The sequence below is a fragment of the Macaca nemestrina genome, chromosome 6, assembly GCF_043159975.1.
Source record: "Macaca nemestrina isolate mMacNem1 chromosome 6, mMacNem.hap1, whole genome shotgun sequence".
NCBI lineage: Eukaryota > Metazoa > Chordata > Mammalia > Primates > Cercopithecidae > Macaca > Macaca nemestrina.
The window spans coordinates 72,075,164-72,089,425 of NC_092130.1; the positions used below are offsets into that span (position 1 = coordinate 72,075,164).

The 14,262-nt window shown below is 34.9% G+C and overlaps 1 protein-coding gene across 1 annotated transcript in view; it reads left to right on the plus strand.

The window, feature by feature from the left end:
* LOC105471091 (F-box and leucine rich repeat protein 17) overlaps window positions 1-14,262 on the plus strand; it is a 544,848-nt gene that overhangs the window by 23,521 nt on the left and 507,065 nt on the right. Inside the window, exon 4 of the mRNA XM_011723457.3 lies at window positions 10,320-10,451. Coding sequence (XP_011721759.1) covers window positions 10,320-10,451 — 132 coding nt within the window. The remainder of the gene's footprint in view (window positions 1-10,319; window positions 10,452-14,262) is intronic.

The window sequence follows — 14,262 nt, forward strand, 5'->3', positions numbered from 1 at the left end:
CAGAAACCAGAAAAACTGACCCAAGAAGTAGAAATTCTGAGTTCCAGCTACTTAGGAGCCTGAGGCAGGAGGATTGCTTGGGCCCAGGAGGTTGAGGCTATATTCACTGCACTCCAGCTAGGGCAATATAGCAAGATTCCATCTCTTAACAAAAAAAGAAAAAGGTAGAAAATCAGAATATATTTGTAAAAAATAAGGAAATTGAATTAGTTAAAAAAAATTTCCAATGAAGACAGACTAAGGACCATAGCTTTAGTGATGAATGTTTTCAAATATTTAAAGAAGAATTAACACCAGTCCTTCTCAAACTCTTTCAAAAAAAATTGAAGAGGAGGCAAAACTTCCTAACTTATTCTGTGGGGTCAGCATTATCTTGATTCTGAAGCCAGCCCAAGACCCTACAAAAATGAAACTGCAAAACAAACAGAAAACAGCTACAGACAAGTATCTCTAATGAGTATGTAAAAATCTTCAAAATGCTAGCACACTGAATTCAGCCCCAGATTAAAAGGATTCGACACCATGACCTACTATGATCTATCCAAGGAGTACAAGGGTGGCTCAACATACAAATATCGATCGATGTAATATACCACATAAAGAGAATGAAAGGAAAAAAAAAACATCTTAATTGGTGTGCAAAAGCATTTAAGTGAAATAAGCAGCCTTTCTTGAAAAAGCAAAACAAAACAACCTATCAAACTAGGAATAGAGTGTTGCTTCCTCAACATAATAAAGATCATATGTGACAAACCCACAGCTGACATATTCAGTGATAAAAGATGGACAACTTTTCCCTTAAGATCAAGAATAAGACAAGTATGCCTGCTTTTGGCAATCCTGTTTTACATTGTGCTGGAAGTTCTAAGGAGCAATTTCGCAAGAAAAAGAAATAAAATGCTTCCAAATTGGAAAGGAAGAAGTAAAACTATTTGTATTCGAAGATGACATTATTTTATGAATGGAAAACCCTCAGGAAACCACAAAAAACCCATTTGAACTAATAAATGATTTCAGCAGAGTGCCAGGATACAAAATCAAGATACCATAAATCAGTTGTATTTCTGCACACCCCAAAAGAAATAGAATCCAAACGATTTCGTTTACAACAGCATCCAAAACTGTAAATTTCCCTTTAAACACTGCTTTTGCTGTATCTCATAAATTTTGATAGTTTTATTTTTATTTTCATTTAGTTCAAAATGTTTTAAAATTTCTTCTGAAGTTTCTTCTTTGACCCATGTGTTATTAAGAAACGTGTCATTCATGTATACCTATGTAACAAACCTGCACGTTGTGAACATGTACCCTAGAACTTAAAAGTATTATTTTTAAAAAAGTGTTATTTGAATCGCTAAGTGTTTTGGGAGTATTTTTGTCATTTTCCTGTAATTGATTTTTATTTTATTTCTATTGTAGTCTGAGAGCAGACATTGTATAATTTTTATTCTTTTAAATTTGCGAATGTGTGTTTTATGGCCTGGAATGTGGTCTGTCTTGGTGAATATTCCATGTGAGTTAGAGGAGAATGTGTATTCTACTACTGGATGAAGTGGTCTCTAGATGTCCATTATATCCAGTCAATTAATGGTTTTATTGAGTTGAACTATGTCTTTACTAATTTTCTGCCTGTTGGATCTTTCCATTTCAGGTAGAAGGATACTAAGGTCTCTAACAGTGAATTTATCCATTTTACCTTGTAGTTCTAACAGTTTTTGCTTCACATATTCTGACACTCTTTTGTGAGATGAATACATGTTAAGGATTATTATGTCTTCCTGGAGTATTGTCCCTTTTATCATTATGTATGTCCCTCTTTATCCCTGATAACTTTTCTTCTTCTAAAGTCTGCTCTGTCTGAAGTTACTATAGCTATTCTCAGTTTTATTTTAGTTAATAATTGTAATTCTTCTTTAAGCATTTCTGAAGGATTGCTTTTAAGTACTTTTTCTCTCATTTACAACTCTCTTAATTTACAGTTTTATTCACTGTCCAGATCACTTTTGAATTCATTGAAATATTGAAATTTTGTTTGCTGCCTAATTTTTGTGAATACTCTTTTGACTTTCAAAAGCCTTTTAAAAGAGGAGTTTTGGGTTCATTTCAAAATTGAGAAATTTTGCATATTTCCTACATACTCCTATTCCTCACATGCATAGCCCCTCCCATTATCAGTATCCTCCACCGGAGTGATACATTTATTATAATTGATAAATCTTCATTGATATATCATTATTTCCAAAGCCCATAATTTATGTTAGAGTTCACTCTTGGTATTGTACATTCTATGAGTTTGGACAATATATAATGACATGTATCTACCATTATAGATACAGTATATAGTATTTTCGCTGCTGTGTTCTGCCTATTTATTCACTCCTCCCCTCTAACTCCTGGCAACCCCTAATGTTTTTATTGTCTTTGTAAATTCTTCCAAAATGTTTATGATTCCAGTTGGAATCATGTAGTATGTAACCCCTTTAGATTGGATTCGTTCACTTAGTAGTATGCAGTTAAGGTTCTTGCATGTCTTTTCATAGCTTATTTATTTTTAGCAATGAATAATATCTATTGCCTGTTACGTACCACAAGTTTGTCCATTCAAATACTGAAGGACATTTTGGGCATGTCCAAGTTCTGGTAATTATAAATAAAACTACTATAAACTTCTGTGTGCAGGTTTTTGCATGGGCATAATTTTTCAACTTTTTTGGGTAAAAACCAAGGTGCATGATTGCTGGATCATGTGGTAAGAGTCTTCAGCTATAATAATGAATTCATTTATTTCTCCTTCTAGGATCTGTCATTTTTTACTTCACATATTCTGATGCTCTGTTGTTAGGTACATATGCTTTAAAGATTTCTAAGTTTTTTTGGAGTGTTCACTCCTTTATCATGATATCATGTCCCCCTTTATCGCTGATAACATTCTTTGCTTTGAAGCCTGCTCTGTCTGAAATTAATATAGCTACTTCTGCTTTCTTTTGATTAGTATTAATATGGCATATCTTTCTTCATTCATTTACTTTTAATTTATATATTTCTGTCTATTTAAAGTAGATTTCTTGTAGACAACGTAGAGTTGGGTCTTGTTTTTTTGATCCATTTTGACAATCTTTTAATTGTTGTTTTTAGACCACTGATGTTTAAAGAGATTATTTCTGTAGTTGAATTAATATCTACCATATCTGTTAATGTTTACTATTTGTTCCCCTAGTTCTTTGCTAATATTTTTGTCTTCCATGCTTTTTCTGCCTTTTGTGCTTTTTTTCTTTTTTATTTATTTATTTTTTATTATTATTATACTTTAAGTTCTAGGGTACATGTGCATAACGTGCAGGTTTGTTACATATGTATACTTGTGCCATGTTGGTGTGCTGCACCCATCAACTTGTCAGCACCCATCAACTCGTCATTTACATCAGGTATAACTCCCAATGCAATCCTTCCCCCCTCCCCGCTCCCCATGATAGGCCCCGGTGTATGATGTTCCCCTTCCCGAGTCCAAGTGATCTCATTGTTCAGTTCCCACCTATGAGTGAGAACATGCGGTGTTTGGTTTTCTGTTCTTGTGATAGTTTGCTAAGAATGATGGTTTCCAGCTGCATCCATGTCCCTACAAAGGACACAAACTCATCCTTTTTGATGGCTGCATAGTATTCCATGGTGTATATGTGCCACATTTTCTTAATCTAGTCTGTCACTGATGGACATTTGGGTTGATTCCAAGTCTTTGCTATTGTGAATAGTGCCGCAATGAACATACGTGTGCATGTGTCTTTATAGCAGCATGATTTATAATCCTTTGGGTATATACCCAGTAATGGGATGGCTGGGTCATATGGTACTTCTAGTTCTAGATCCTTGAGGAATTGCCATACTGTTTTCCATAATAGTTGAACTAGTTTACAATACCACCAACAGTGTAAAAGTGTTCCTATTTCTCCACATCCTCTCCAGCACCTGTTGTTTCCTGACTTTTTAATGATACTCGAAATTTCAAATATTTCACTCTACTTTCTTCTTGATTGCATGGTTTCTAAGGAAAAGTTAGATATAATTTTTATTTTTGCCCCTCTGTAGGTAAGGTGTTTTTATCCTCTGGCTTCTTTCTAGATTTCTTACTTTTTCTTTTTCTTTTTTTTTTTTTAACCTTTGATTTCTTGTAGTTTGAAAATGATATGCCTCCTAGGTGTAGTTTTTAGTTTGTTTGTTTGCAGTTTTCCTTCATGCTATTCTCTGAACTTCTTGGGTCTATAGTTTGGTATCTGATATTAATTTGGGTAAATTATTAGTCATGAGTGCTTCAAACGTTTTTCTGTTCCTGTCTCTCTTGTCTTAGTATTCGCTTTTCACTTATGTTATACTTTTTATAGTTGTTCTCTGGTTCTTAGATACTGTGTTCATTTTTATTCAGTCTTTTTTCTCCTGATTTTCAGTTTTGGAACTTTCTGTTATATTCTCAAACTCAGACTTTTTCCTTAACCATGTCCGGTCTACTAATGTATATTTTTATAGTGCTTATTGGTGCTTGCATGTTGTCTACTTTTCCCATTAAAGCTCTTAGCATATTAATCATAGTTTTAAAAAATTTCTGGTCTGGTAATTTCAACATTTCTGCCATATCTGACTCTGGTTCTGATGCTTTTTTCAGTCTCTTGAAATTGTCTTTTCCTTGTTAGTATGCCTTTTAATTTTTCATTGAAATGTGGACACGATGCACAGGTTGCGTGTCCCTAATTCAAAACTCCAAAATCCAGTATGTTCCAAATTGGAAACTTTTTGAGTGCTGACATGGCACTCAAAGGAAATACGCATTGGAACAGTTCAGATTTTGGATTTTCAGATTAAGCTTGCTCAACTGATAAATGTAGTGCAAATATTCAAAAATCTGAAAAAATCCAAAAATTAAAACGCCTCTGGTCCCAAACATTTTGGATAAGGGATACTCAACCTATACTGGGAAATGCAACTTTCCTAAATGGGCCTTTAGTAATATAGTGGTTAGGTGTGGGGAGACGGGAAATGATCTATAGTTTTAGGATTAGGTTTTAATTTTTTGGCAAGTCTGTGCCACTGGGCTACCTTTGCTAGTGTTTCTTTTTTTCCCCTTATGCTTAGGTGGGCTAGGATGGCTAGAGAGGGCTGGAGTTTGGTATATCCCTTTCCTTACATGGAAGGCTATAGCTGGCTGGAGTTCAATATTTTCCTTCCCCTAGGAAGGTTAGGCTTTGACAAAACTCCCACAGGTTAGGCTCTGGTAAAATAGTTCCTCCTGAGGACAGACCTTGTTAAGAATAATAGAATCCTCTGGCATATTTCAAAATGGTTACTTTTGTCCTCTCACTGTTGTATGCATGAGGTGATTTCTCTAGTATTCACCGTGAAGACCTGGTAGAGCTCCTGTAGATAAAATTCACAAAAGCATGAGTATTGTCTTATAACTAGGTCCCCCTGGAATTTTTAATTATCAGGATTATCCATGCTGTGCCTCAAGTATTTTGGCAAATGCAGAGTTTAGATTTTCCTACTCTAGTGCTGGTTCCTGCTGAGGTTTCTGGTAGTAGTTTCTCTTCTGGTGAGTAGTTGTTCTCTGTATCTGCCTGTCTCTGCAGTTTTGTGGCAGTGGTTTGGTCTGTGTCTTCATTTCTCTGATGGATCTAAAAAGAATTGTTAATTTTTCAGTGTGTTTAGCTTTTTATTTTTTAGAGCAGAGTGGCAACTTCTAAACTCCTTACATGCCAGACTGAAAACCAGAAATCTTTTCTTTTAAAGCAAGCATTATAGTTACTGAATGATCATCCTTATCTTGTTTATGTTCAGTTTTATGCTTTATTATGTGGAAAGCCCAAGATATTTCCCAAATCCCTCTAACTTGGATGGTCTAGGATAGGCCTTACTCTAGGCATAGTTCTTGCTCCCAGGGTACCATCTTTTTGGTGTCTCAGCTGGACGCCAGGGCACTTACGAGGATTTCTCCCTTTTGACAGGGTAGAGTTCCAGTGTCTCTAGCACTTTCTTCCTGGATAGATAATTTTTTACTTAAAAAAGTTGTATTCGGCTAGGCGCAGTGCCTCACGCCTGTAATCCCATCACTTTGGAACGCTGAGGCAGGCGGATCATGAGGTCAGGGGTTTGAGACCAGCCTGGCCAACATAGTGAAACCCCGTCTCTACTGAAAATACAAAAATTAGCTGGGGCGTTTGTAGTCCCAGCTACTTGGGAGGCTGAGGCAGGAGAACTGCTTGAAACTGGAAGGCATAGGTTGCAGTGAGCTGAGGTCGCGCCACTGCACTCCAGCCTGGGCGAAAGAGCAAAACTCCATCTCCAAAAGAAAAAGACTTGTATTCTATTTCTATGGTTTTTAGATAGAGTACTAATTGTGCTAGATTTAAGGCATCCTAATGGTTATGCTTTTGTAGGGTTTGGTTGATGCCCTCTGAATGTTTTTCTGTGGGTCATAGACAAATACAACATTGAGAAATTTAAAGACTGTAAGCCAAATTGTAAGTATATCAGTTATAATGACTGACTTTACAATGCTGGCATAGTCTGGAACTTAGGACATTTATGGATGGTGTAATGGTGTTTAGTGCAGATAGGCACTGATTTAGGTCCGGTCTTGCTAGTTATATCCAGTGATGTCTAAAACAGAGTGTCAGTTTCTGCAGTGAGAATAAATGATAGTTTTACTCAGTAGTAGTAAATCATAATAGCTTCTCCTGTGAGGCACTGTTCCTCATATCTAACTTTACCTCACATGCTGGTACTTTCTACATATGCCGTCCACGTGGTTCTCATCTTTGTGTGGTTATCCATGTGGCCTCTATGAAAAGTCATTTCCTTATAGATAAAGCCACCAAAGCTACTTTTCAATGTCAAAACGCCATGTAGTCAGTTTAAATTATTTTGCCAGTCTGCGGCGCTGTGATTTATGGGTCTTAACTTGAAGCTCTACCAACTTGTCCACACATTGATATCTGAGACTTCACCAAAAACCACACTTATTCCTTCTGTTAATATATAGATTCTGTTCCTTTATTTCTCCATGTTTCTAGCTGGTGTACTAACTGTTGAGGTCTCATGGGGCCTCCTATTCACTGTACAGGATGTTATCAAATTGGTAAGTATGACAAATAGTGATGGAGGAGCAAGATGTCAGCTTTAGCACTCAGAAAATCTAAGGTGGAGAATATTGCTTACAAACAGTGCTAAATGGGATTGTTAACCTGACTCTGGAGTTTGGCTAACTGACTAGTCATTGACTAGGCTAACCAGCAGAGTGGCCCCAAATGGAGAAGTAAAGATTGCTTGCTCCCTGTGTGCAGTTTATTCACAAGGGGAAGAAGCATACATACGAGCTGAAAATACCCAGTTTATTAAATACAGAATAATCAGTGGAGAGACTGGGAATCAGACTAGTTTGGCTTCCTACAGAATGAGAAAACATTTTCCCCTGCCATGTCTGTTTGTATTTTTTTAAAAACTTACTCACTTTTGACTGTTTATTGCTGATTCCTTGCTATCGAAGGTAAGGATTTAGCTCACTTATACTTCTTTCCCTGTGTGTTATCCTTTCATCCTTCTAACATAATTCTATTATAATTTTTGTTAAATAAGTATTCAGTATTTACATTCTATAATTATGTACCTATCTTTTTTTCTCTAAAGCATTTTGTTTTCATTGCAATTAATAAATGTCTTATTTCTTTACCTAGTTTTTATACTCTTAACACTAATGAAGACCAAAGCTTTCCTCCAGTTGCATTAGTATGTCTATATGTGAATACTTCGTTACATTTACTGCCCTAAAGCAGATTTGCCTGGGATAGTCTAGTCTGGACTTCTCATATACAAGTGTGATTGCATTAGTGGTCATCTTAGTATCTTACCACTGTTATCCTTAAGATTTCCATTCTCTTGCTATTGGGTTAGATCTTCTGTTACCCAGATGTCATGTTTTCTTTCCCTTGGTGTATTCTCGTGTTTTATAGAGCACAGATTCTAATACCTTCCCGATACAGTGTATATGGGAGGTAAATCTTTTGATAACTTGTATGTCTGAAAACATCTCTAATTCTACTTTCACACTTAATTCGTAGTCTGAATCCCGAGCACAGAATTCTAGGTTAGAAATAATTTATCTTCAGAACTTGATGGCATTGGACTGTTGCTTTCTTTTAGTTTTGTTAAGAAGTTTGATGCATTTTCATCCTAATCCTTTCTATGAAGTTTATCTCTCTAAGTCTGTAGAATCGCTTTAAACTTGTGTTTCTGAAACTTTATGATGATTTGCATTGCAGTGTGTCTGTTTTTGTTATTTGTGCTGGACACATGGATAAGCTCTTTCAGTCTGGAAGTTGATACCCTTTCATTCTGGAAAATTGGATAGAAATATTTCTTTGAATTCCTCTGTTTTCACTGAATAAACTTTCACAAATCCCCATATTTTCCCCATTGTGCTTTGGTTCTCAGCTATATGTGGTATACCCCAGTCTAAAAACCCTATGTTTTGCTCTCCCCAGAGATTACATTTTTTTGGCATTGTGGGAAAAAAGGCAAGGTCAGACTGTGCAGTAATGGGGAGGTGATCTGAAGATTTAACTACTTTTTCAACAGACTTTCAAGAATTCTAGTATTTTTAGCCCCAACCTCAGCCTCACTGCCAGACATATGTGAGTCTGTTGAGAGTTCTTTAGTAGACTTCTTTGCTTTTCCCACTGTTGGCTTTGGATTTAGTTTGCTTAGGTATAGTGACATGCCATTGTACATTTGTTGTAGAAATATATATGCCTCTTTTAATGAATTCAATACAAATCTGATATCTAATGAGCATGATGAATACTAATGAAGAATATTTCAAGGTATCTGCAACAGTGATATATGAAGTAATCTTTGATTCTATTGCTTACACAGTCTCAGGTATTGCTAAGCTACTGCAGTGTTTTTCATATAATAAGGAAAGGCTAAAGTTCAGTTGGAGGATAACATAAAAAATGAACATGTACTTTAAAAAAATCTGCTTTCCTGAAACCCCTGAATTCTCTCCATGGGCCAGTTAGAACCCATGAATTAACTGTGGAACTTAGTAGTGTATGAGGCCACAATCATAGTTTCTTGTATTTGCCCACTTAAAATGAGCTTCTTTATAGTACATAATCCTGATCAGCCTCTTCATTCATTTAACAAATATTTATTAAGTGTCAACTAAGTGTAAGATACCGGGCACCAGAGATACCTTATTTAATAAAATAGACAATCTGCTGGCTTCACGGAGTTTACATTTCTGTAGGAATATGTTATTGGTAGTAGTGCAGCCTAGATTATAATAATATAGTTTATATCTATCACCACCTCTGGAAAAGTGACTGAACTCACATGTATTTCTGATGTCATTACTTTACTTGAGACAGAACTTGTAAGTTTTTTTTCTTATAAAAGCAATGTTTGTTAAAAAAATTAGAGAAGATTCATAGGCAGAAGGGAATAAAAACTCATGCACTAATCAGAATTAACCACTGTGAACACCTTGGTATGTATTTCAGTCCCGTTTCTGTGCACAAATACATATGTATGCATTTATGCATAATTTCTTTATAAAATTGGATTATACTATAACAGCTTACATACATTTTTGTCACGTTTGTTCCAATTTTAGTGGTTGTATAATACTCAGTCTTATGAATACGTTATAATTTATTCCTTTAAGTATTATTTTTTTTTCTTCACTATTAAGACACAAGAGAGGCTGGGTGCAGTGGCTCACACCTGTAATCCCAGCACTTTGGGAGGCTGAGGTGGGAGGATTTCTTGAGGCCGGGAGTTTGAGACTAGCCTGGGCAACATAGTGAGATCCTAGCTCTACAACAAAATTTAAAAAGTAGCCAGGTATAGTGGCACACACCCGTACTCCCAGCTACTCAGTAGGCTGAGGTAAGAGGATCTCTTTAGCCCAGGAGGTTGAGGCTGTAGTGAGCCATGATTGAGCCACTGCACTCTAGCCTGGGCAACACAGCGAGACCCTGTCTTTAAAAAAAAAATACTGGAGTAATAATTATATAATTTTGAACTGTTAAGGAATACAGATACCTTGGCAGGCTTGTAATATGAGTTGGTTGAAACAGGGAGGTACATTAGGTTAAAAATGTTTATACATTACTGTTTTAAATTATGGATTGCTTACATTCTATCTTATTTTATAAGTAACATAAATATTTAACTCTGACATGGTTATTTTCAAAAAATTATATGAAAATCTCACTTGAAAGATGTTGCCTTTGTTATTTTTTGAGCATTCAGCTAAATCTGTTTGTTTACAGCTGGGCTCAAAATGCAGAGAACTCAAAGATATTCATTTCGGCCAGTGTTACAAGATCTCAGATGAAGGCATGATCGTCATAGCTAAGGGCTGTCTGAAATTACAAAGGATATACATGCAGGAAAACAAATTAGTAAGTACTTGTTATCATCCTTGTGTTGTTCATTTTGTTCCTAACCTTTGAATTCTTTCAAGTTTATTTATAATTTTTTTTCTGCTTATTGTCTTGTGATGGTTCAAATACTACTTAATCAAAAGCAAAAATTCTTTTAAAGTGATGATTTTATAAATTGATCTTTTAACTGAATAGATGGTGTTTGTGTGTGGTACCTGCATGTTAAAAATCCATCATTAGCATGTGCTAATGCATCTTTTCTAAATGTGGACCGTGAACTAACAGTGGTAAATTGGAAAAATCGAATTTGTTTGTCTATGGTTGTAGTTCTTTCTGGTATCTCTGGGGATTATAATAATTCTAGACAGTTAGAAATTTTTTATTGTCCAGAAAAATGTACTCTTGTAAAATAGAACCTTTTACTTAGTATGATAAAAAATGGGATTCAATAATTTAGAGTATATAATATGGGCAATTACATAGATTTTATATTTTAAGCATGTACATGGATAACTCAGACGCGTTTAATATATTATGCTTAAAAAATCTTACAATTTTTTTATTGAGAGGTAATTAACATAAAATACATTTCAAAACTCTTTAAAGTGTACAACTCATCAGCTTTTAGTATATTTACCATGTTGTGCAGTCATTACCAATGTCAAATTTTTTAATATTTTCATTACCCCTAAAAAAAAATCCTGTGCCCATTAGCTATCACTCCCCATTTTACCCTTCTTCTAGTCCCTGTCAACTGCTAATTTACTTTCTTTCTCTATGGGTTTTCCTATTCTAGATATTTTGTATAAATGGAATCACGTGATACGTGGTCTTTTGTTTCTGGTGTCTCGCTTAGCATGATGTTTTCAAGGCTCATTCACGTTTACCATGTATCAGAGCTTTATTATGTTTTATGGCTGAATAATGTTCCAAAGCATTTACATTTTTATATGATAGGTACATCATATCAGTTAAAAGAAAAAGTTGTCACTAGGGGGCACCAGTAGGAGTTCTTCAAATTGAAAAATAGCATGCGTACAGTCATGGGCCATGTAACAATTTTTGGGTTAACAGTGGACAGCTTATATAATAGTGGTCCTGTGAGATTATTATACTGTATTTTTGCCTTTTCTATGTTTAGATACAGAAATACCATTGTATTGTTGCCTCCAGTATTCAGTACAGTGACATGCTGTTCAACTTGACAGCTTAGGAGCAATAAAAGCTATAACATATAGTCCAGGGCTTTCTGTATGCTCATAGAATGTTTAAGTACATTCTGTGATGTTCACACAACAAAATTACCTATTGACACATTTCTCATAACATTTTCCTGTCATTAAGCAATGCATGTCTGTATTTGAAAATGTTGTCAGGGTAGTCTTGAATGTGTAGTATACCACAAAGAAGACTTGCTTTTTTAGTTGTATTTCAAAAATGGAGAGATCTTTTTATTGCCCCTTGGAGTTCATAACATTTAATAATTATTATGTAATAGTCATTCTTGAGACAGCAGGATTTTGTAAAGATAAGTTAGGTCTGTGTTAGAGACACTGAATTTTTGAATACTGGTGTTCACTTACTTGCATTGTGACGCTGGGAAAGTTACTTGAGTTCTTTACACCTCATTTGTAAATGAGGTTATTGATCTCTATTTGCTAGTTATAGTTTCGAGGCTTAAATGACACCGTATTTTTAAATTGTCTAGTACAAACTCTGACTTACAGGAGACATGTAAAACATAGTAGTTTTTATGGCATCACAACTGTATTTGTTATCTAACTTTTGGTTTTCACTTTACATTCAAGGTAAATTAAAGGATGGTGATCTCAATTTAGAAGTTTTCTATTTCTCAAGCAATAGGATATTTGTTGACTCTTATTTTTCTTGTTGAATAAATGTAAAAAAATAGTTTTATTGGCACATCAAACAATTTTTAGCCAATGGTTTCCCCAAAAAGCAACTGTTTATGTTTTGAAGGTTCTTGTTATGTTCACATTAGTTTTTTCCTAATATTTTGTTACATTAAAAAGATGTTATATACTTAAATGCGAAGGGAATCAGTTTTGTGTTTAGTTTTTTTATTAAACATTTTCATTTCATTGGAAATTTGAGGTAATTTTGCTAAGTCTTAAAGGCTAATTCACTACAGTTCTTCCCATTTAAGTTTCTTAGAAAAGGAAATTTAGAATAATTTGAACTCTTTATTGGATTATTGAGATATTGATACCTAACCTCCCACTGGAAGTTTGTATTTTTAAAATTGATGAAATAAGGAGAAATATTTAAATACTTGCAAAGCCACAATTTTAAGTAATTAGAATGTTTTTACTTTGACACGTATTCTTAGTAATGTAACAGCAAATATTTTAAATTAGCAACTAATACAGGTATGTACAGAGAACACTGTCAGAAAAAATACCAAAAGAATTTCACCTATGCTTTGACAAATACTGATAATCAGTCAAATTATTTTGCTAATTCTCTTAATAAACTGAATCTTCTCAAAAGGAGTATTATAGTTTAATTGCATAGTCTAAAAATAATGGTAGCATAGTTTTCGTATAAACTTTGCTGACTTAAACTATCAAGCTGTTTTGATAGTGTTTGAGTATACATACATCTTTTCATATTATATCTTGGCCTTTAGATGGCAGCATTGTCTTTGTGTATTTCTGTGACATAGCTTTTGTGTCCTTGATGTAACTATAAGGATATAATGCCTCTATAAGTTTCTGCTGATGGTTGCTGCTGATGTTATGGTTTATTTTACATTTTTGTTCTTTATGTAACCTTAATGGGAAAATTTCTTCTTAAGTTATTTTAAAAAATTGTATCTAGAATGCTACAGGATGATCTTACCATTTTACACAAAGTAGTAAGATAGTAGAACATTTTTATTTGTGGCACTGGTTTAAGTAAGATAAACTTTAGAATAGGGGAAAGATTCTTGTGTTTATGAGGGAGAAATTTTATTCATATGGAAAGTGAGGACAATGATATGCCTTAAATGAGTTATAGTGAAGCAGAGGACTGAGGACTTAGATGTAGAATTTTTTTTCTTTTTGAGACGGAGTTTCGCTCTGTAGCCCAGGCTGGAGTGCAATGGCGCAATCTCAGCTCACTGCAACCTCCACTTCCTGGGTTCAAGAGATTCTCCTGCCTTAGCCTCCTGGGTAGCTGGGATTACAGGTGCAAGCCATCATGCCAGCTAATTTTTTTTGTATTTTTAGTAGAGATGGGGTTCCACCGTGTTGGTCAGGCTGGTCTTGAACTCCTGGGCTCATGATTCGCCCACCTCGGCCTCCCAGAGTGCTGGGATTACAGGTGTGAGCCACCGCACCTGGCTTTAGATGCAGAATAGTGAGACAAGTGTCATGTACCTACATAGGTATAGTTCGCATTTGCTGTAAAACTCTTATGTTGACTATATAAATAGATTTGAGGAGTACAACTGCAGTGAGGGTCTAGCATATTGTATGTGTCTTTCTCTTCTAGTGATAGGTTTTATATCATTTCTGAATAGTGCATGCCACAAGGCTATTTTTAAGTCGTATTTAGTTTGAGCATATAGTTATTAATGATCTAGAAACCTCAGTTAAGTATATTTCCTCTGCTTCTTTAATTTCCCTGTACCAGATTCTGCTTCTCTACTTTTTGGACAGAGAAGCTCTTTGGGTGGCTTTTTATTCCGTTGTAAAATGATGAGGTCAGATAGATTACGTGTCATTTGTTATACAGGCTGATGTTTTAAAGTACTGGAATTTTATGAGTTATTCCAAAAATAGCTTCTGTGCTATGTCCTATGTCAAAGCATTTTTGATGTAGA